Source organism: Panthera uncia, assembly GCF_023721935.1.
Source record: "Panthera uncia isolate 11264 chromosome C1 unlocalized genomic scaffold, Puncia_PCG_1.0 HiC_scaffold_3, whole genome shotgun sequence".
In the NCBI taxonomy this organism is placed as follows: Eukaryota; Metazoa; Chordata; class Mammalia; order Carnivora; family Felidae; genus Panthera; species Panthera uncia.
Window position 1 is genome coordinate 66,172,027 of NW_026057584.1, and position 24,379 is coordinate 66,196,405.

Genomic DNA, 24,379 nt, shown 5'->3' on the forward strand with positions numbered 1-24,379 from the left:
AACTGTGTAAATATATATCATTCTGTCAGCTTCTCATATGGGTTTTATAACATTAGGCTCACCACGCTTAATTCAATGCCTTTCATCTGGTGGGTTCTCAGTATATGTTTGCTGTTGATAATGACGACAATAGTCCAAGCCATGATCTCATTTTCCAGACTCTGATCCCCTCTTTCTTTTCAAGTTCCTCTCTAGGCCAGCAAGGTTTTAATTTTCCCTCATCATGGCAATAAACCTGTCAGTGAGATCAGGTCAGACATAAAATTTTCCAAGGCTAGCATACAAATTCCTTTTCCTGCATGCAAGCTTGCCTCACTCTTGATTCTACCTTGATAACTGGAAGGTCATATTGTATGTCATCTGTCCATTTTTAGACCAAGTGGTTTACAAGGACAGGGCACCTAAATTTTGTAAAGTTTATTTTGCAACTACTGCCTAGTTCATGATTAAGTCAGACATGACAAATTTTTCTCAACAGTAGGAGGATTACACTTTTTCTTCCTTTCCAAAACAGGTTATTACAGAATTTTAAAGTGTGAGTCAGGCAAAGAGATATCTAAAGCACTTAGAATCGACCTGGTCCCCAGCACAACACTTTTAATGAAGCTCCAAACATGTTTCTCTTCTTATGTCTACGAAAAATATGTCTCTAAATATTTAATGTTTTTCTTCTTCCTAAGAATGAGTTAAAATTTAACAACTTACCTGTATCTCTAAAAATGCATTTTATTCATTTAAATAAGAAGACAAAAAGTAACAAAATCTGGTAAACATAACCCAAGGATTGTTTACAATTTGAACCATATTATATATACCATTATTCTTATTGTATCAATAGCCAAGCTCTGCCACAGGCTTGGTTTTGGTTGTTTATTTATATTAAAAAAAATTTTTTTAACATTTATTTATTATTGAGAGACAGAGAGACAGAGCATGAGCAGGGAAGGGGCCGAGAGACGGGGAGACACAGAATCCAAAGCAGGCTCCAGACTCTGAGTTGTCAGTATAGAACCCGATATGGGGCTTGAACTCACCAACTGCAAGATCATGACCTGAGCTGAAGTCGGATGCTTAACCGATGGAGCCACCCAGGCGCCCCAATTTTTATATATATTTTTAAGTTTATTTATTTTGAGAGAGAGAAAGAGAGCACAAGTGGAGAAGGGGCAAGGGGGGGTGCGGAGAGAGAATCCCAAGCAGGCTCCATACTGCCAGCATGGACCCCAATGTGGGGTTTGAACCCAGGAACTGTGAGATCATGACCTGAACTGAAATCAAGAGTTGGCTGCTTAATTGACTGAGCCACCCGGGTGCCCCTTGTTTTTGTTAAAGTAGGTTTCACACCCAGTGGGGCCCAACACAGGACTTGAACTCACGATGCTGAAATTAAGATCTAAACTGAGATCAGGAGTTGACCCATTGAACCATGCAAGGGTCCCATCTGCCACAGGTTTAAATATAGGAAAATAATTTGTGTATCTGATAATTTTTTATAGAAAATTTCACTGTTTGGGATTCTAAAGTTTAGATTTTAATTATGTGTCTTATTTGCTTGCTTTACTAATTTAAATATTACAGAACTATGGGTATAGAATATAAGAAGTCTATTAAAATCCCACCCACCCTGTCAAAGATAGCTACCATTATTGGTTTGGTAAATATTAGCAATATACTAATGCATCATTGTTTTAATATGAGATCATTTTTCATAGAAATATGAAAATATTTTGCCACTTTTTAATTAATGTTTACTCAAAATCTTTTCATTTCAATGTATATTAAGACTGCCTGATTCTTTTACTAAAGAGCTCTCTAATATTTCATTGTATGGACTTAATATAATTATTAAACTAATACCTTATTGACAGGTATTTGGAAGGTTTCCGATTTTTAATTTCATCAATGTATGAGTGAATATCCTTTATGCACTCATAAGAGTGTTTCTGTACAGTAACTTCAGAGAGAAGACTTGAAGGAATTAATGCTTTAGTAAATACTGTGTTGTAAAGCACTGTAAAATTTACATGTCTACCAATAATATGTAACACACTTGTCAGTGTTTTTGAAAACACACATTAACTATTTTTTAAAGTTAAGACAAACTCAGATGACTTCAGGGCCACACAGATAACGAAGTATGTGAAATGGCACAGAGTAAGAAAAGAGGAAGTCGTGGAAACTCAGCAAATGTAACTGGGGGCGGGGGGGGGGCTATAATGGCCAAACAAAATATATCTTTATTCAGCCCTTGTCTTAATGGAATACACCTCATTTTGATTCTTTAAATTTTAAAGCAAGACCTTCCCTGACTAGAGAAAGTAGTATAATCTTTGATGAGATCATTAATTTTACTATATACATTTTAACCTTATTTTCTTTCTTTATATTTTTCCTCAAATTTTATAGTTATGAGAAGAACTATTCTCCCCTAGATTTAGGATTTATTGTATCTTGTATTGATTTTATCAACAAAATATTTTATGGTAGATATGTTGAAAACAATAAAAAAATATGATCTTATACTTTGCTCATTCATAAGCACAATTTTCTAACTTTTCAAGTTGGTATAAAATCTTTAACTTTAAATATAAGATTATTTTAATACATATATTATTCACATGTCAGGAATAGAAGAAAAGAAAATACACCACTTGTTCTGAATATAAGCAATATCCTGCTAAGATTGATATTTAACCTCATAAAACATCCTTGGGAAGAAAAAAGAAATCCCATTATTTTAGCTTGACAAAAAACAGAAGAGGAAAATTCTAGTTTCCTTTTGATAACGGTGGTTATCTTGTGGTCTGGGAGAAAGGGTGAAGGCCATAGAGAAAATTGGCTCTGTTCTCATTTTTCTAGTCCCACTGCATCAATAAACTTGGGCAAGTTTCAACACAGAGCACAGAATGTAAGCATGAAGCAGCTTGGCCTCTCTTAGCACTTTGTTATGCCCTTTACCCTTATGAGACTGTCAAGTAGAGAGAGCCAAGTAAAGGATTCCCATTGCTACAGGATGCACCAAAAAAAAAAAAAAAAAAAAGAAAGAAAAAGATTTCAAAGCAGAATGTTCCTCAGTCTGTCAGTCTGACATGAGGATGATGATGATTAAAGAGAGTTTGGAAATGAGTCAGTAGTAATTCTAATTGTACTTTTGTATTTTGGGCTGTTATTTATGCCATATTTCTTTCTTTAGACCTGAAAAATAAAAGACCTAGAGACAAAATAAAGCATAAAATTACAGCCATTTTCTCAACACTTCCAATTTATATTTAAGAAAAAAGGTAAAGCTGCCATAGTCTGCTGGGTGTAAAAGAAATTGTTATATGATACTGACAACTGGAAATAAAACCTGTGTTTAAAACTGTTCCTTAACTGTTTGTGCTCAAAATATATATTATCCTCTTTTAAATTTTTAATGTTTATTTATTTTTGAGACAGAGAGAGACAGAGCATGAGCAGGGGAGAGGCAGAGAGAGAGGGAGACACAGAATCCGAAGCAGGCTCCAGGCTCTGAGCTGTCAGCACAGAGCCTGACGTGGGGCTCGAACTCATGAACCATAAGTTCATGACCTGAGCCGAAGTCGGACGCTTAACCGACTGAGCCACCCAGGCACCCCAATCCTCTTTTAAAAATCATTTTGGAAAATAAAAAGAACTTTAAAACTAAAGGATTTTTTTAGGTGTTCTGAAATAGGTTCCATCTGTTAGTTTTATTTTTTCTAATACATGAGGCCATATGAGAACTATCTCATACCATAAATTCATTTCTTTTGATTCTTAAAGGTAATCATGAGTGGGATAAAAATAACATTGCTTCAGAGAAAGTATGCCTTAGAATAGGACAGAATCTTTGAAGAGTAACACAAAGTTTTAGATGCTTATTTTGGGCTTGATGTTAAAAACTTAAATAATTAAATTAGAATCTGCTCTGCTTAAAATAAAGGAGGGGGCAGGAAAACATAGAGCTTCAATATTGTATAGGAAAAAAAAATCCATGAGGGCTTCCAAATTCATCATGTTCATAAAATGTTTCTTGAAAACGAATCAGAAGAGAAAAATTTGTTTCCAACATCTTATGTTATATTTAGATATATACTTTCAAATTTACCCTGGAAACAACACCAAAACACAGCCTGTAAATAGTTTATTCATTCATTTATGTATCCATTTGTCCTTATACAAACTGCAAAGTTGACTTTTCATTCTATTGCTCCTACACTTGTTGCCTGGAATTATGTACAACTAGAACTCTAATTTATTAAAATTAACAGAGTTATTCACTATAAGATAATCAAATTTATTTGAGTGGAATTCTCTTTGGTTTAGACTTTGGGTTCTTCTATCAGATTAGTATTGGAACTGATTGGCAGATATCTCCCTGCATACATAAATATTGTATAAATTAGGCAGCTCCTTGTAAAAGAATTTTAAAGGAGTTGAGTTCTGAGCTTGTAGAGAGTTGGGGTCAACAAACATACTCTATTCTCAAAATTTCATTTGCTTTAAAAATGTATACTCCCTTTTATAAATCCCCATAGATCTTCTCCTCTTTAACACTGTCGTATTTTAGCTACTTTTGAAAAACTGTAAGCATGTATGTACCTGTTAAAACTTTATATTACTCATGATTTAAAAATATTTGCAATCATGAAAGTTACTTTAACATGGACTTTTTCCTCTGTTGCTTTCTATTTTCTCTTTTAAGTTCCCTCTAGCTCTCATACATGTCAAGTGCAGTAAATGAGACAATTTTCCACCTTAAACCAAATTAAAAAAAAATTAATGTTTATTTACTTTTGAGAGAGAGAGACAGAGAGACAGAGGCGTGAGTAGGGGAGGGGCAGACAGAGGGAGACACAGAATCTCAAGCAGGCTCCAGGTCCTGAGCTGTCAGCACAGAGCTCAATGTGTGGTTCGAACTCACGGACTGGGAGATCATGACCTGAGCCGAAGTCGGATGCTCAGTCGGGTGACTGAGCCACCCAAGCACCCCAAACCAAATTTTAAATAACTTTACTACTAACTTTAGAAATGTGGATAAAAGCTTGCTAAAATGTTAATTTCAGTAAAGTTCAACAGAGAGTGTATATGTGCCCAACGTTTTGCTATATGCTCTGGATAAATAAGATGTATTCCTTGCCCTTGAGAAGCTTCAGAACAATGGTCTTCAAGCATTTTAAATCATACATCTCCACTAGTAAAACAAAAAAAAAGTTTCTGCATATATGTTTCTCCTATATACGTACATATGAATGTATATGTATTTACATGTAATATAATATATTACTGTAAAAATATATTATCTAAAATATATGAATGTTTAGACATAGAAGTTATAAATGATAAAGAAAGATAAATACAGATACAACTATTTTTACTTTGCTTCTCAACAGATCTTCTTGCTCACCCCATAGGTTATATGCATTAGAATTTGGAGCTCACTGGTCTTGAGGGGAGAAGAACATGTAAATAAATAATTTGAATAAAGTGGTCAATTATCTGATAGACATTAATACAAGGCACTAGAACACGGAAATACTTCATGGAAGAGTCACTAGATCTAAGCCTTTCTGTATGAAGAGGAGATAGTGATGCAAAGAAAAGGGAGAAGGGGATGCCTTGGCTGGCTCAGCTGGTACAGCTTGGACTCTTGATCTCAGGGTCCTGAGCTGGAGCCCCAGTTAAGCCCTACGTTGGGTATAGAGCTTATTTTTTTTCTTAAGTGGGGGAGAAGAGGGTGGAAAGAAGAGCATTCCAGCCAGAATAAGCATCTACATAAAGGCATAGGGTCACCTCCTGAAACATGGAGGTGACCATGAAAAAGTTCAGGACTGATGAAATGTAGAACCCACGTTGAGCATGGTGAGCAAAGATACTGAGGAAGCAGAAGCCAGGTAACAGACACAAATAGGTTGGATCCTATCAAAGTATGGGAAATCTTTGAAGAGATTTAAGAGGGTGACTGAAGGTCATGGTCAGATATTTGTTTCAGATTGCACCTCTGGGCAGCTGTATTGAGAATGGATGGGAAGAGACACAAACGGAATCAGGGATATTCATCAGTAAACTACCACAGATGAGATAAAGAGCAACACAATTAAAGCGGGGCAATGCAGCTCTCACAAGGGGATGAGAAGTAGCACGTGGAAAAAACTCTGTAGAATTCAATCGTGGTTTTCTGGAAGTGGCTGGTGAGCGAAAAGGAATAATCTTAGTTACTCTGCAGTTTCCTGATGTAGATGACTGGCTATTTTTAACTGAGATGGTGAACACAGCAGCAGGAAAAGATTTGGGGCAAGGAGGAGATACGCAGATTCTTCTTTAAGATTTACATAAAAATCATAAACATTTGGGGTGCCTGGGTGGCTCAGTCAGTTAAGCGACTAACTTCAGCTCAGGTCATGATCTCACGGTTCTTGAGTTCAAGCTCCACATTGGGTTCTGTGCTGACAGCTCAGAGCCTGGAGCCTGCTTCAGATTCTGTGTCTCCCTCTCTCTCTGCCACTCTTCTGCCCACACTCTGTCTCTGTCTTCCTTTCAAAAATAAATAAGCATTAAAAAAATTATTAAAAAATTATAAACAAAATTATAGTAATGAATTAAAAAAGAACCAATTATTTACTTTACTTTTGAAAGGAAATTTTTGTATTTCAAACAATATTTATAATATTTACACAAAATATTTGTAAATCGTTTGGTTTAAGTTCTCCCAGTCTTTTATTTACTTTAATGCTCCTTTGTGTATATATAATTATTATCTCTGCTTTTTTATGTCTATTTTTCTCATCTAACATATCCTAACAAATGTCATATTTAATGACATTTCTCTTATAAATGAAATTTTAGTAGCTGTGTAATCTTGTGCATGTACCACAAGTTTTTAAAAAACTCTAATATTGGATGTGTATGTTATTTTCAATATTTCAAATAATTATATAGAATTATATATTTCCATTTGTCTAGAAATCTACTGGTTGTTTAAGATAAGAAAGCATAAGCATATGGAAGTTCCTTCACATATTTTGCTACTAACCTATTTCCATCAGTAGTATATGACAGTGAAAGATATGCAATAAAAAATCTTGCTCATTTGATAGCTATAATATTACACCATTTTATTCCCATTTCTTTGGGTACTGTTTTTTTTTAACGTTTATTTATTTTTGAGACAGAGAGAGACAGAGCATGAACAGGGGAGGGTCAGAGAGAAGGAGACACAGAATCCGAAGCAGGCTCCAGGCTCTGAGCTGTCAGCACAGAGCCCGACGCGGGGCTCAAACTCACGAACTGTGAGATCATGACCTGAGCCGAAGTCGGACGCTTAATCGACTGAGCCACCCAGGTGCCCCTGAGTACTGTTGAAGATGAACTTTTTAATATGTTTATTAGCTCTTTATATTTCTTTTTTTATATAAGTTGTTTCATTTCTTTTAGCCCATATTTTCACTGGAGTCTTATTGATGATCTTATTAATTTGTGAATGTCCTTCAATAATAAAAGTAATCACCCCTCACTGTCATCTATGAAATAATGTTTTAAGTAGTTGCCTATTTATCTTTTTATGTAGCTTATGGTTTTCTATCCCTTCATATTTCCTATTTGGAATTGTCTTTTTTTATAATAATATGTATTTTGAGGAAATTTGGAGACTACCAAAAAACACCAAGAAGACAATAAATTAAATCTACACTTAACCACCCCAATATAACTAGTTTTATTATATACACATATGCATTTATATAATCATCCTTTGATCCGTGCATAAATGGCATCACTGGGAGAGCTGTTTTATAGCCTCCTTTTTCACCTATTAATACATTTCAGATAGTTTGCCAATAATAAAATATGCTATAGAAACACTTTTATTTTAACCACTTCAGAATATTATTTTGAGTGGATATGTAACAATTTATTTAAATCATTCATTTTTTTCCAGACATGCAGAGGTTTCTCATGTTCATTATGTTAAATATTATGTCAGTAAACATCTTTGTATACATAGCTCTGTGTTCCTAATTGACTATTTCAATAAGGTTTTTAAATAGTTAGAATCCCTAGGTCAAAGAGTATATAAAAAGTAAGGTCTTTTAATACATAGTAACAAATTACCTTCTAGAAAAGTTAAACCAATTTACCTATGCATCCCTATAGTATGACATGGTTCATTTCTCCACAACTTCACCAATACTGGATATAATTATAATAATGATAACTACACATTTGTGTGCTTCCAATGTGCCAGATTCTATATCTACTTTACTGGCAAAGTGTCTGAACATTAGAAAGTTTAAAGTTTATTTAAATCTTCACAAATAATTGGAGAATGAACTCAAGGTTCAGTCTGATTTAAAAACGATGCTTTCTGTCAGTACGCTAGACTATTTCCCAAAGTTTTATATGTTTCAATGAGCATTATTTATCAAGGATCTTTGATTACTAGTTATGTTGAACATTTTATTTTCAAGTTGAGGGGTCACCAGAAGTTCTTTTGCAAAAAGTTCCCTCAAGATCTTGCCAATCATCCTAAGGAAGTTTATACTTTCTCAGCAATATCTAACAACTCTCTATATTTTAATAATATTGACCATATGTACTTACATATGCTGTGAATATTTTAAGTGTCTTTCCTTATGTAAGTTGAATTTGGAGCATTTTCTAATATATAGCAATGAATTTTCCAATCAATTTTTTTGTAGATATCAACAATCTGATTGTAAAATTTATAGGGCAAGGCAAAGTGGTTAGAATACCAAAGCAATTTTGAAATAGAAGAGGATGCATACTATCTGATCTGAAGACTTACTATAAAGCTACAATAATCAAGACAATGTGATAATGGGAAAACATAAATACATATATCAGTGGGACGAATAGAGAGGTTAGAAAGAGACCTAAACAAATATGACTGCTTTCTGACAAAAATACAAAGGCAATTTAATAGGGAAAAGACATTCTTTTTTTTTAAATGGTGAGGGAACAGTTGAATGTCCATATGCAAACTACTGAACCTCAATTGTTTACATTATACAAAAATTTTCTCAAAATTAAATCATATACCTAAATGTAAAACATGAAATTATAAAATATTTAGAAGAACAGGTCAAAATCCTTGTGACCTCAGGCTAGACAAAGAGTTTATTGACATAACACCAAACCATAATACATAAAAGAAAAAAAATTGATAATTATGACTTCATAAAAGTGGAAAACCCGCCTACTCTGTGAAAAACATTAAAGAATACAAAGAACAAGCCACAGAAGGGGGAAAGTTTGCAAATTTCACATTTCCCAAAAGATTTGTATCCAAAATATTTATAAAGAACTCTCAAAACTCAACAATAGAAAGCAACTCAGTAAAAAATAGAGCAAAACAAAATATACAAAGAGTTTTTAAAACTTAACAAAAAAGAAAAAAAAAGCAATTAAAAAATGGCCAAAGACCTGCACAGACACCTCACTCACCAAAGAAGATACACAGATGACAAATGAGAATATGAAAAGATGTTCCATATCATATGTCATCAGGGAAATACAAATTAAAACAAGATACTATTAACACCCATTAGATAGCCAAAATCCAAAACATTGACAACACCAAATGCTGGAGAGAAAGTGGAGCCAGAGGAATTCTCATTCATTGCTGATGGGAATGCAAAATGGTATAGGAACTTCAATGAGTTTGGTGGGTTCCTATAAAAAACTAAACCTACTCTCACCATGACTTAGCAATTGCACTTCTTGGTATTTACCCAAAGAGATGAAAACTTATGGTCCAAGTAAAATTCTGCACATGAATGTTTCTAGAAGCTTTATTCATAATTGCCAAAATTCAGAAGCAACCAAGATGTCCTTAAGTAGGTGAATGAATAAAGTGTGATAAATCTAGACAATGAAATATTCTTTAGTGCTATGAAGAAATGGGTTATCAAGCCACAAAACGACATGGAGAAAACTTGAATGCATATTATTAAGTGAAAGAAGCCAATCTGAGAAGTAAGTCTACATACTATATGATTCCAACTATATGACATTCTTTTTTTTAATGTTTATTTAGTTTTAAGACACACAGAGAGAGTGCAAGTTGGGGAAGGGACAGAGGATTTGAAGCAGGTTCTGTGCTGACAGAAGAGAGCTGGATGTGGGGCTTGAACTCACAAATTGTGAAATCATGACGTTTAACTGACTGAGCCACCCAGGCACCCCAAGACATTCTTTTTTTTAATGTTTACTTATTTATTTGTTGAGAGAGGTTGGCAGAACCCAAGCAGGGGAGAGGCAGAGATGGAGGGAGAGAGAAATCCCAAACAGGCCCTGTAATGATACTGCAGGGTTCGAACCCACAAGTGAGATCATGACCTAAGCCGAAACCAAGAATCAGGTTCTCAACTGAATGGGCCACCCAGGTGCCCCTAACTATAAGACATTCTGAAAAGGGCAAAACTATGAAGACAGTAAAAAAAAAAAAAAATTAGTGGTTGCCAGGGGCTGGGAAGGAAGGATAAATAGATAGAACACAAAATATTTTTTAGGATAGTAAAAATATTCTGTATGATACTATAATGATGGAAACATGTCATTATACATTTGTCCAAACCCATAGAATATAAAACACCAAGAATGAAATCTAATGTAAACTATGAACTTTGAGTGATTATAATGTGTTAGTGTAGGTTCATCAGTTATAATAAATGTATCACTCTGGGAGGGGATATAAATAATGGCAGAGGCTATGCACATGTCGGGGCAGGGAATATATGTGAAATTTCTATACTTTCTTCTCAGCTTTGTTGTGAATCTAAAAAGAACTGCTCTAAAATATAGTCCTTTTGAAAATGTTGGACAAAACATTTCAAAATATTTGAACAAACACTTCACAAATGTATAGGTGTGAATATGCACAAGGAAAGTTGTTCAATATTATTATTCATTATGGGCATGAAAATTAAAAACTGCAATGACAATTAGAATGGCTAAAATAAAATAACAACTGACAATACCAAATGCTGGTGAAAGTGTGGAAAAGTGTGAATGCTCATACATTATAGGTGGGAATGCAAGATGGTAAAAGCCATTCTGGAAAACAGCTTTATAGTGTCTTAGAAAGTTAAACTTATACTTAACACATGATACACAATTTCATTAGGGCATTTACCCATGATAAATGAAAACAGTTTTTCACAAAAATTTCTACTGGGATGCTTATTGCAGCTTTATTCAAAACACCAAGAACTAAACAACCTAAGTGTCCTTCATTGAGTGATTGGATAAACAGACTGTGGTACATACAGACAATGGAATACTACTTAGCAATAATGAGGAGCAAACTATTGACACACATAAGAGGATCAATGAATTACAGATGCATTATGCTCAATGCAAAAGGCCAGATGCGAAAGACTACATTCTGTATGTTTCTATTGATTTGATATTCTGGAAAAGGCAAAACTACAGTGACACAGAGCAGGTCAGTTGCCAGGGACTGGAGGAGGTAGGGAGGGGAGCTGATAAGGGGCAGCTCAAGGGAATTTGGGAAGTGATGGAACTGTTCTGTGTCTTGATAACTGTTCTGTGGTAAAGGTTACACAGCTCTGTGCAATTGTCAAGCTCGTGAAACTATAACCGAGAAGAGTGAATTTTACTGTTTAGAAATATAAAAATGAATAAATGAGTTCTCACTTTTTATTTTGCATTATTTATGCAAATGGTCAATATTATTAAAATATAGAGTTGTTAGATATCACTGAGAAAATATAAACTTCATTAGGATGATCGGAAAGCTCTTGTGGGAACTTTTTACAGAAAAAAACTTGTAGTGACCTCTTTCCTGAACCAAAGTCACATAAATTCTTGAAAGCTATTGAATTTATTCAATGTTAAATGATGTTTTAAGCGTTGAAAATATTTAAAGTAATTTAAGATACTTTAAAATAATATTTTATTTTAATTTTTTTAATGTTTATTTTTGAGAGAGAACGCAAGCATGTGCGTTCATGTGCATGAACGGAGGAGGGACAAAGAGAGAGGGTGAAAGAGGATCCGAAAGGCTCTGTCTGCACTGAGAGCGGACAGACTGATGTGGGACTCGAACTCCCAAACAGTGAGATCACCACCTGAGCCTAAGTAAGACGCTTAACTGACTGAGCTACCCAGGGACCCCTAAAATAATATTTTAAATCCTTATCTACAATTTACTTTAATATTGTATGTGTAGATCACACCATAGTTTTCCCCATATAGTTAAAACATTGTGCTAGTATCTTCTATTCAGTAAGCCATTGTCTGTCTCTGCTTCATTCCCCCTCTCCTGTTTGAAATGCCTTCTCTAGCAGACACTAATTAATTATGTATACTTGGGAGCATTAATAGTCTTTCATTGGGGAACCTCCCAACTGACTTTTCTTTGTTGCATTTTATGATTGCATGTATAAATTGACAGGTTTTAGACTTTCTATTCCATTCCATTGCTCTGATGATTGGTTTTTGTGTGTGTCCTTGTTAGGCATTGATATCCTATATACGTGTGTGTGTAATATGTAATTCTGTCGCTTAATCAAGTAAAGGTTGTAGTCATTGCCATTGTAATTAAAGTCATAAGAGTGGTTTGATCAGGGACAGCAGGGAGGACAGATGAACAATAAGGTGAGCACTGTCATTTGAGCACAAGTAAAATGTCAAGAACTTTTATGGGTGTGTTATTTACCCTCTACATTGTTTATTGTTTTTAATTACCTGATTTCATTCATTTATATTACCTATGGCCACCTATCAGTACTTGAGTTTGTGATTCACTTTGTGATTCACCTTGTGAAGGAACAGAGGAAGGAGAACCTGCCTTTACAAAAGGGTCTACAAGGTGTGAGGCAAACCAAGAGGGAGGGGTGTTACAACAGCCCAGGGAGTGGAAGAAGAAAAATGAAGTTAACAGTGTCAAATACCCCTGGGAGAGCCAGTCAAGATACGGGCTGCCGGGTCATCTGTGCCTTTAGAGAGAGCATGCTCTGTTAAATGGGGTTAGAAATCAGATCGCACTGTGCTGAGGAGTGACTGGATCTTAGAAATTGGAGATAATGAAGGTAGACTGCTGTATGGAGACTTTGAATGGGTTGGGGAGGAGAGAAATTGGATAGTAGGGCTGGTGAAATCTGGTGAAGAGAGATCAGTTTGCTTTTGTTTCCTGATTAACTTTTTTTTGGATAGAAGTTTGAAGAATGTATACAGGTTGAAAGAAAAGAGTGAACAAAGAAGAAAAAATTGAAGATAAAGTACAAAAAGGAAATAACTAATGGCCAAAGCATCAGCGATAGGGAATAAAATCAAACACAGGCTGTGCCTTGAATAGGAAGGATTCTTGATCCTTTAAGAATGGAGGAAAGAAAGAATGTTGATACATGTAGCTGTTTGATGCTGGAGGGAATGGCAAGGATGCACAAGTAGTTTCCACACAATGACCTCAATTTTCTTGTTAAAATAGCAGGTGCACCAAGAATGAAGGGGAGAGATTGCATGGCCTGAGTGGGGCGATAAACTTTTGAAATAGTGTCTGACCATGGTCATAGGGAAAGGATTAGTGGATGCTATTAAGGAACTAACTCAGATTAGAAAACCATAAATCTGCAGAGTGGGTCATTTGCTCCTGTAGTACTCATGTGCCTGGGTATAAGGGAGGGTTCACTATACTTTGGGTTCAAGGCTGCAGGTACCATGTAAGAAAGGACAGGCTGTAGAAATGTAGAGAGTAAGCTGCTGGTGTCCAAGCTCAATTTCAAGCAAGACTTGGTGAATATGGAAAGATCCAAGTCTGACTGAATTCAAAGAAAAAGAAGTGAAAAGAAAAGGGTTTATTTATAACCTCACTCCTGACTTAATCTTGTTTTTACTTTATTTTTTCCTTTCCCTGATTTTTTTTATTTGTTTTACATTCAATCATTATTTCATAAGACACATTTTAGATACAAAGCCAGGTATAAGCAAATAAAAGGAAACTAAAAACACTCCGATGGTCAGAGGTGAGTCTCACTTTAATAAGAGAAGCTGGAATTTAAAGTGTCTCCATTGAGCTTTAATTGAGAACAAGATGTTGAAGATGGTTAGGAGGCTTTGTGGTTGATATGGAGTGGTTATCTATTGAGATTGTGGAGGTTAGGGTTTGATAAGTGGTTCTCATCTTGGGGTAATTTTGTACCAAGGGGACACTAGGCAATGTCTAGAGACAGTTCTGGTTTTTCCAAAGTGGGGTGTGTGTGTGTGTGTGTGTAATACTCCGGATGTCTAGTGCCAGGGATGCTACTGAACATTTTATAATGCATGAAATAGCACCCACGGCAAAGAATTATCTGATCCAACTGTTAGTATTGCTGAGGCTGAGAAACCTGGGATAGTTGAACTACTTGTAAGAATGATGGAAGAATGAAAATGGTAGTAGATATCTGGAGAACCATTGAAAAAAGGTGGAGAAGGAGGACCCACCCAGGGCATGGGCATGCCAGATGATGGGAGATTCAAAGATGTACATTTGTGGGTGGTAGTTTGTGAGAAAATGGAGGAGTCAGTCCATGGGGAACTGGATTTGGGGTACAAATTTGTAAAGGACTCCTGGCTTAAACTCTTGTAAAGCAAATACAGGGAGAATGAAAGCAAGGGATTTTTATAAGAAAGCATATGCTATTTTCCACTTGCTTTTGAAGTCACATTTCAGTTACCCTTAAATAAAAGAGTTTATAGCTCTTTCCTTTGAAGTTTCCAGATAAATGCAATGAAGATTAATACTGGTTTGAAGGAATAGATCTCTGACATGGGGACGTTACATGAGAAGTTCTTGTTTTCTCCATAATCTTCCATGGTTCTTGCATTTCTCATGTTTTTTTTTCTTTTGGTTTTCCCAAAACAGATAATACCAGTTATCTCTTCAGGTCAAACTCATAGAGCTGACTGTCTCTTCTGTCTATACCACATGTAAGAGGTACTCTCTGTTTTGGTTTAATTAAAATAGACCTTCTAAACAATTGTGACCTTCACTACATCATTTCTTTAGTACTACACTACTGGACATTTATTTCCTTTACATGATACACCATTTACAATCCCTGCCTTTTGGAATATTGAAGGAGTTGGAATATTTGGTAGGTTCTGAGACCTCCTAATCCATTTTTTACTTGGATGGCTAGATATTCTTTTCACACTGACTTAATAACACTGAAAAAGAATTGATTTAACTTCTTTTTCTGCATATCAAATTGGCTAAACCTTTCAATTCTATACAGGAAAGTCAAACTGAATGGCTTTTAAGATAATATCCATTTATGTGATGCATTCACCTATAGTTCAGATGGATTGCAAACAGGTCATCTGGGCCATACACACTTCCAGATTCCTGTGCTCTGCACTTAATATTTCATAATGTTTCATAGAAAATTCCAACCAGATTACCATCAAATGAAAGTTGATGGCTCACTTGTTGAAGATCACAAATAGACTAATTTATTTTAATTTCCAAACCTCATATATCTTCTAATAAATCAGATATACAAAGGAAGACATGTGTCTTTTAAAAAATTAGTACTACTTGGGGTGCCTGGGTGCCTCAGTCAGTTAAGTGTCCGATTTCAGCTCTGGTCATGATCTCACGGTCCGTGAGTTCAAGCCCCACTCGGGGCTCTGTGCTGACAGCTTGGAGCCTGGAGCCTGCTTCAGATTCTGTGTCTCCCTCTCTCTCTGCCCCTCCCCTGTTCATGCTCTGGCTCTCTCTGTCTCAAAAATAAATAAACATTAAAAAAATTTTAAAACAAATAAAAATAAATAAAAATATGCTATACATTCAGAAAAAAAATTAAAACATTAAAAATTAGTACTACAGGAATGAGAAGGTATTTAAATAACTCCCCTCCATCTTCAGTCTCAGTACTTAGAGCTCTCCTAAAATGATAAGACTAATGATAGAAGAACAAAGACAATGATATAGAACTTTCTAGCACCATGTGTCATCTATATGTATTATCATAGAGATCTGTAACTACTTTAGGTTCATAATATTTATTCAATTCAAAAAAGGGATTAACTTTCTCCCCTACACAGATGAACAGTTACAGCTTTTAACACTTTAGCAAGTGATTGGACTAATCCACGTTAAATGCATGCTTCTTGCAAACATTTTGACAACATTTTATGTACAAGTAGTAAGTATATTATCATTTTAAAAATATATCTTCTCTTTCTGGTGAAATTAAGGAAGACACATACTAGTTATTTTACATATATCAACAACATTTACCTTAACAAATGATGATTTAGAAAACTTACCAGCAGGTGTTATGGTTTATCACATTCGTTTTTAATTGGCACTATTTGGGCAAAGGTAGTATCTATCTCTCTTGTTTATGCAGTACTAAGTCATTAGGCTTATTTAAAAATGCCACCCTTCTAGGGGCGCCTGGGTGGCTCAGTCAGTTGGGCATCTGACTTCGGCACAGGTCACAATCTTGCAGCTTGTGAGTTCGAACCCCGTGACAGGCTCTATTGCTGGCAGCTCAGAGCCTGGAGCCTGCTTCTGATTCTGTCTCCCTATCTCTCTGCTCCTCCCCTATTCACTCACACTCTCTCTCTCTCTCTCTCTCAGAAATTAATAAACATTAAAAAAAAATTTTTAAATGCCACCCCTCTATATTCTACATTCTCTTTCCTGTTTACTTTTTCTCCATAGCACTCGGACCATCTAACATAATATATAATTAACTTTGGTTTTTATTGCTTATATGTTATTACCCTCTAGAATGTAATTTCCACTATGGTGAGAATATTGGTGTGTTTTATTCACTGCTGTTCCTCCCATGCACATCGTAGGCACTTGATAAATAAATACTTGCTGAGGAGCGCCTGGGTAGCTGTTGGTTAAGTGTACAACTCTTGATTTTGGCTCTGGTCATGATCTCATGATTGACAAGATGGAGCCCCGTGTAGGGCTCCGTGGGGACAGCACAGAGCCTGCTTAGGATTTTCTCTCTCTCTGCCCCTCCCCCGCGCATGCACACTCCTGCACTCTCAAAATAAATAAACTTTTTTTTTTAAACATTTATTTATTTTTGAGAGACACAGAGAGGCAGAGTATGAGCATGGGAGGGGCAGAGAGAGAGGGAGACACAGAATTCAAAGCAGGCTGCAGGCTCCGAGCTGTCAGCACAGAGCCTGAGGCGGGCCTGAACTCACAAACCGTGAGATCATGACCTGAGCCGAAGTCAGACGCTCAACTGACTGAGCCACCCAGGCGCCCCTCAAAATAAATAAACTTAAAAAAAAATACTTACTTGTTGAATGGTTGTGGTTGTTACATAAATCAATCTAACGGCAAATCTAATGGCACCATTAAGAAAGAGATTATCTTCACTGACTTTTCAAAAAACAATTTTACTATTCTTAATTACTTGATTTGCTTTAATTTCTTCACATATCACCTTTTTAAAAGCTTTTCATGAGAAGCACAGTACTGTGCAATTCCATTTCAAGCAGTCTGGACTCCCACACCACTGCAAATTCTTTACTCATCTAGCTACTATTTGCATATGGATCCCTCACAGGTTTATAGCATTCAATCCTTTTCTAACCTACATGCCTTTCTGGGTCATTGGGGAAATGATTTAGCTCTCTGGTGAGCTTAATAAAGAAGTCAAATGTACTGGAATAAATAAAAAACTACCAAGTAGGCAATGCTCACCTTTGTTCTTTTCATAGGTGTTTGCATGACTACTTTCTACAACATTAAATTTGCAGTTGTGGCAAAAAAGTGACTTCTGTCTTAAAATTGCATATTACTTGTGTTGTACTTGAAGAGATACTTTAATAAAAGGTCAGTTGGGTGTGGGTTGTAATAGAGCAACAACACTTCCATTGGTATAAACTCTCACCATGCTAGACCAATAAAAGCCATAATGTGAAAATATGAATAACCCCCCAAATAATTCTCAGCGCACTTTAGGATTCATTACATGGTCTTTTAAATCTGGCTTGTCTTTTTACGTACCCACTGCTTGCGTTAATAATAAAATTAATTTCTGAGTAACATACTGGTCGAGCACTTCTTGAGAACAGGAACCACATCTTATCTTGAAACAACCAAAGCACTTAGCCCATTGCCTTGCATGTGGTAAGTCCTAAATGAATTTTGAATGAATATATCCTTGGATGGGTGAGGAAAAGATGTAGAAGTTGAAGACAAGACTGACCAAGGAAATCAAAATAAAAGATTATCGATACTTTTTCATTTTAAATTATGAATATTTGATATTGGGTCTTACCAAATAAAGAAGGCAGAAATCATCTACTTTCTCAAGCTATCCCATGAGAATAAACTATTTCAACCTACATTGTAATTCAAACTTCTAAATGAAGATTTTACATTAGTTTATTATTATAATAAGCTGTTTTGTTTTTTTCTTTTCCAGACATAGGACTCTAAACAACATAGAAAAGGTCCTCGACTATCTTTCTGCTCATTCATATGAATTGTCATTTTATTGAGCCCATATTTTCCAACAAAAGGATAATTTGTTTCACTGTACTTTGGGAAAGTCAGGGAGTGGGATTCAAAGAATTGTAGCAGGATTGATGATTAGCTATCTTTCTAAACTATTTGTATATATGCATATATGTTGCAACCAAAGATACAAAATAAATGAAAAGTTTGCAAAGTAGGTGTGCATGCTTTATCAAATCAGAAATAAAATTTTATAAGGATGCCTAGGGGCACCTGGGTGGCTCAGTCAGTTAACCGTCTGACTTCCGCTCAGGTAATGATCTTGCGGTTTCTGAGTTCGAGCCCTGAGTCTGGCTCTGTGCTTACAGCTTGGAGCCTGGAGCCTGCTTTGGATTCTGTCTCCCCATCTGTCTCTGCCATGCTCATGCTCTGTCTCTCTCTGTCTCTCAATAATAAACATTAAAAAAATGTATAAGGATGCCTATATTTTTATGTTAATAGTGCTACCCTTTATAAAAGTGAAGCAAATTTTAATAACCAATGATTTTCTACTGAAACAATATTTTCTTTTAACCATCCCCAATTGAACTAAACAATATATTTCTGGTATAAATGATTTTTTTTAATTCTGAAGAGATCTTGTTAAAATATGTATTTTAAGTAAACATGTGTCCTTATTATCCAGTTACACATTAGCAACAACTTGCAACAGTTACACAGTTATATTTCAGATCTGTAAAAGCATGTAAATAATAATGTAGGAACTGCTAACCTTGAGATCTCATGAACTCCAGTATCTTCCTGAAGACTCTATGCTTCTGAAAACATCATTTCAGTCGGTTGATATCTCCTTATTTTTTCCTTAAAAAAGAAAACATGTCTCAATACGTCACATAAGGTTATATTTTCAAAGAACAAAGCTAACTACATGGTATAAATATAATGTGACACAGAAAAATCAATAGGAATCGTGGAATATAAACAAGGCATTAAATACAGAACTAAATGATCAGACTGTATATAATTTAGCAGAAAGAATATCCATCCTAGAAGAAGAAATTAGCAAATTTCTAATCAATGAACACATATTACTATGGGAATGAAGTTAAGGAAATTCCATCTTATTAATCAGCATTACACTAGATTTTAATAACTTTCCAGTCTCCAGGAGTTTCATATCTTAAAGACAAACAAAAATCCAGAAAAACCAACCAAAATGTCATAGCTAAATCACTGATAACAATCAGGATAAATATTTATTATGTTTTTTGATTTGCTTAAAGGAAACTATTTAATTATAAAATTATATCAAACATTAATATGTCCTGGTTTTAAGATACCTTACTTAGGCTTTTAAGAAAAATCTTGTTTTTAAAATTACAGTGCCATAAATTAAAATGATTAGTGCAATAATTTTAAAAAGTGATGACATCCTCACAACAATTATATCCTTGAATTTTCTCAAACTAAAATGTATATAATCACTTTCTCTAAGGAATTAATGAAATTTCCATTCTTTTTTATTTGTCATATACAAATATAAAAGTTTTCCTTAGAGATGAAATAGAGAAATTTGTGAAGTGTGGTTAATGTATTATTTCCACAGTAGCCAGAAGTGAACACAGACCATAACCAATAATAATACGTAGTATAGAAAACCTGTAAATGGGTTACTTGAATGAAGAAATAGCCTGAGTAAAGAACATAGGCTGTTTTGTTCATACAAGCTTAAAACATCAAAATCTTTAAGGAAAAAAAAATGCCTCAGGAACATTGTACATCTGGAAGCCTCTTTCTACCTTTAAACATTATGTATATTTACACAGATATGCATGGATACATGGATTTAGAACAGACTAGAGTATCTGTGGTACTCATAAGTTGTATCAAATTATGGTTAGAATTATAGAGCTAACTAGAGGGGCACCTGGGTGGCTCAGTCAGTTAAGCATCTGACCCTTGATTTCAACTCAGGTCACAATCTCACAGTTCATGAGATGGAGCTCCACATCAGGCTCTTGAGCTGTCAGCAAGGAGGTTGCTTGGGATTCTCTCTCCTGCTCTCTCTGCCCCTCCCCCATTCATTTGCTCACACTCTCTCTCTCTCACAATAAACATTAACAAAAAAAAAAAAAAAAAAGGAAGAATTATAGAGCACATTAGAGGTTATTGAGTCACTTTGGTTAGCAGAAGAATTTGAGAAATTTTGGAAAGATTGATTCAAAATTCAATTTTAAGTATAATTTTAAGTATCTTAAACTCTGTTGAGAACATTATACCCTCAAATGATGACATACTAAAGACCACTGAAACAATTATTTCTATCACCTGTTGCACTCATTTTGAGGTATATTTCAGAATATAACTTCTTCTGTTTTCTCTGTTAATGATAAATACATATCCTAAGATTGCAGGTCAAGCAAATATACTAACAGATCTCTACCTGCTTATAATCTGTCCAACGAATTAAAACTTTAAAAATTATTTGCAATTAAAACAAAATACTAAAAATAAATAGATGCTGAGTTGACTATGTCTATAAATGTCATTCATAATCTCAACTCAAATTTTATGGTTAATGAAGATGAATTCATATTATTTAAATGTCATTTTTAACTATTAAGGTATGATTTAAAATTTTATCCTAAAAATAAAAAGTGTTTGTTGTTATAAAAAAAAGTAAGGAAATTGCTCTCTAGTTCAGTCTCCCTATTTTATTTTATTTTTTTTTTTAAATTTTTTTTTCAACGTTTTTTATTTATTTTTGGGACAGAGAGAGACAGAGCATGAACGGGGGAGGGGCAGAGAGAGAGGGAGACACAGAATCGGAAACAGGCTCCAGGCTCTGAGCCATCAGCCCAGAGCCTGACGCGGGGCTCGAACTCACGGACCGCGAGATCGTGACCTGGCTGAAGTCGGACACTTAACCGACTGCGCCACCCAGGCGCCCCAGTCTCCCTATTTTATACATACAAAAATTGATTGCTATATATTTGATATGCAGCTAAATCTGTAGGAAGAGATTAAGTATTTTGGGGCCACTGATTGTTAAAATTGAAATTTAAAACATAATTGTCTTTTATAACCAAATAAATAAAAGACTTTTCATAGGCATTTAAGTAGTCTATTGAAAAAAACAAAAGTATCTAAATTTACATACCTATAATTACCCTGTAATTTAGACAGAGGCCAAAGGACCCTTGGTAATGGAAAAAAGGAACCCAAACTCTGACCTGTTTGAAAATCAAGTATATAAACATATATTTGATGGACAGGATTGACCCTAACTGAGACCAGTCAAGCCCTGGGAGGAGTCCATCACAAAGCAAGAATAATTCTGGAAGAGAAAGTCATATTCAAAGCAAAGTTCCAAGACTGGGCATCTGAGGATCAGTGCTACTTCGGGGTACAATGTGCAGTAGTTGATGCTGGAAACCATTTCAACCTAGCACCCTATTTCTGGAGAATTGACCTGGGGACGTGGGCTGTGTGAGACTGTGTAAGGAAATGTGTGTGCACTTATGCGAGAGAGAATTTAAAGAGTTGTGCTAAGATCTGTGGATCAATAGCAGTCACTCTGAGACCCAGTCAACTTTGTAAAGGAAAAATATCCAAGTAATATATCTCAGGAAGATCTAGGGGCTCTTATTCTTCCTCTGCACATTCTTCCCTCTGGGCACATCAGTGGTGGTCTACGCAAGATTTGTGGGCACTGCCATTTTCCAGGATTCCAGGAATTCTGTGTCTATGAAGTAATCATGACCTGAGTTGGATACTCCTAGCATAGCCTGTTATTATACCAGTACTTGAATGGGATCCCAGTTCTATGGGTGACCTGAGCTATGACAAGTGATACCTGGGACTGATTTGTGGACAAAAAGAACCATCCCAGACACTAAGAAAAATATTCAAGGTGAGTGAAATTTATGGAAGACTAGGAACATGTATACTACTGGAAATGCAACATTATTTGCTGTCATCAATTCTTTGTGGCATTCATCTAAAGAACCCCAGTTTATGATTTTAATTACAATAAAAAAATAACAGTGGCATAAATCTACGTTATCATTTAGAATTGTGCACCTAACATTTATGGTTCATATCTGGTGTTTTCTAATATCTGAGGTTCAATTAAGAAATGCCCTGAGAAATACAAATCAAAACCACAATGAGATATCACCTCAAACCTGTCAGAATGGCTAAAATTAACAACTCAGGAAGCAAGAGATGTTCATGAGGATGTGGAGAAAGGGGAGCCCTTTTGCACTGTTGATGGGAATGTAAACTGTTGCAGCCACTCTGGAAAACAATATGTAGATTCTTCAAAAAATTAAAAATGAAATTACCCTATGACCCAGCAATTGTGTATTAGGAATTTATCCAAAGGATACAAAAATGCTGATTTGAAGGGGCACATGCACCCTAATGTTTATAGCAGCACTATCAACAACAGCCAAATTATGGAAAGAACCTAAATGTCCATCAACTGATGAATGGATTAAGAAGATGTAGTATATATGGGGCAGCTGGAGGGCTCAGTCAGTTGGGCATCTGACTTAGGCTCAAGTCATAATCTCATGGCTGGTGTTTGAGCCCTGTGTCAGGCTTGAGCCCCTTGTAGGGCTCTGTGCTGACAGCTCAGAGCCTGAACCCTGCTTCAGATTCTGTGTCTCCCTCTCTCTCTCTGCCCCTACCTTGCTCATGCTCTGTCTCTCTCTCTCTCTCTCTAAAAAATAAATAAACACTTAAAAATATATAAAAAAAAGGGCACCTGGGTGGCTCAGTTGGTTGACCGACCGACTTCGGCTCAGGTCATGATCTCACAGTTTGTGAGTTCGAGCCCTGCATCGGGCTCTGTGCTGATAGCTCAGAGCCTGGAGCCTGCTTCGGATTCTGTGTCTCCCCCTCTCTCTGCCCCTCCCCCACTCATGCTCTGTGTGTGTGTGTGTGTCTCTCTCTCAATAATAAGTAAATGTTAAAAAAATCTTTTTAAATCAAAAAAATAAAAATATATTAAAAAAGGAGACGTCATATATGTGTGTGTGTGTGTGTGTGTGTGTGTGTGTGTATAATACTACTCGGTGATAAAAAATAATGAAATCTTACCACTTGCCAACACTGTGGATGGAACTAGAGGGTATTGTGCTAAGCAAAGTCAGTCAGTCAGAGAAAGACAGATATGATATGATTTCATGCATATGTGCAATTTGAGAAACTCAACAGATGAACATAGGGGAAGGGAAGGAAAAACAAGATAAAAACAGAGAGGGAGGCAAACCATAACAGACTCTTAAATACAGAGAACAAACCAAGGGTTGCTGGAGGGGAGGCGGGTGGAGGATCCATTAAATGGGTGATGGGTATTAAGGAGGGCACTTTTCAGGATGAGCACTGAGTGTCATATGTAAGATGAATCACTGGATTCTACTCTTGAAGCCAAGACTATGCTGTAGGCTACCTAACTTGAATTTAAATTAAGAAGAAAAAAAAAGAAATTCTCTGAAACCCAGTTTTTCACTTTTAGAAATTCCTACAGTATTGCAGAGCTAGAGGGAATGATGAATATCACCTATCCTTGTTTCAAGTTCCTTGGCTTCCTGGTTGCCTATGGACATTACTGCAAACCACCCTCCAAATCCTAGCGGCCAATTGGAGTGACAAGGGTCAAGGCACTCTCCCATGTTTGCCAACATTTTCTCTAAAGGGCATCATTGGTAGGTCAGAGGCACAAAGCTCTTGTTGACATGTTTTAGTCAATAGTCGTGCTAGATTTCACTGAGGTTCCTGAAGGTCACATCGCAGTGGTAGCCTTGACCGAGCTATAAGATCAGCTTGTGTTATTTTTAATGGATGATTCATTGATTAACTATAAGGAAATATAACTTAAGACACTCTTATCTTGTTCCTGTGCTAAAA

General features: G+C 35.7%; 1 protein-coding gene across 1 annotated transcript in view; it reads right to left on the reverse strand.

The window, feature by feature from the left end:
* The window catches only part of CSRNP3 (cysteine and serine rich nuclear protein 3), a 185,207-nt gene that overhangs the window by 136,132 nt on the left and 24,696 nt on the right, over positions 1–24,379 (reverse strand). The window contains exon 2 of the mRNA XM_049615558.1: positions 19,236–19,324. Coding sequence (XP_049471515.1) covers positions 19,236–19,248 — 13 coding nt within the window. The 5' untranslated portion in view covers positions 19,249–19,324. The remainder of the gene's footprint in view (positions 1–19,235; positions 19,325–24,379) is intronic.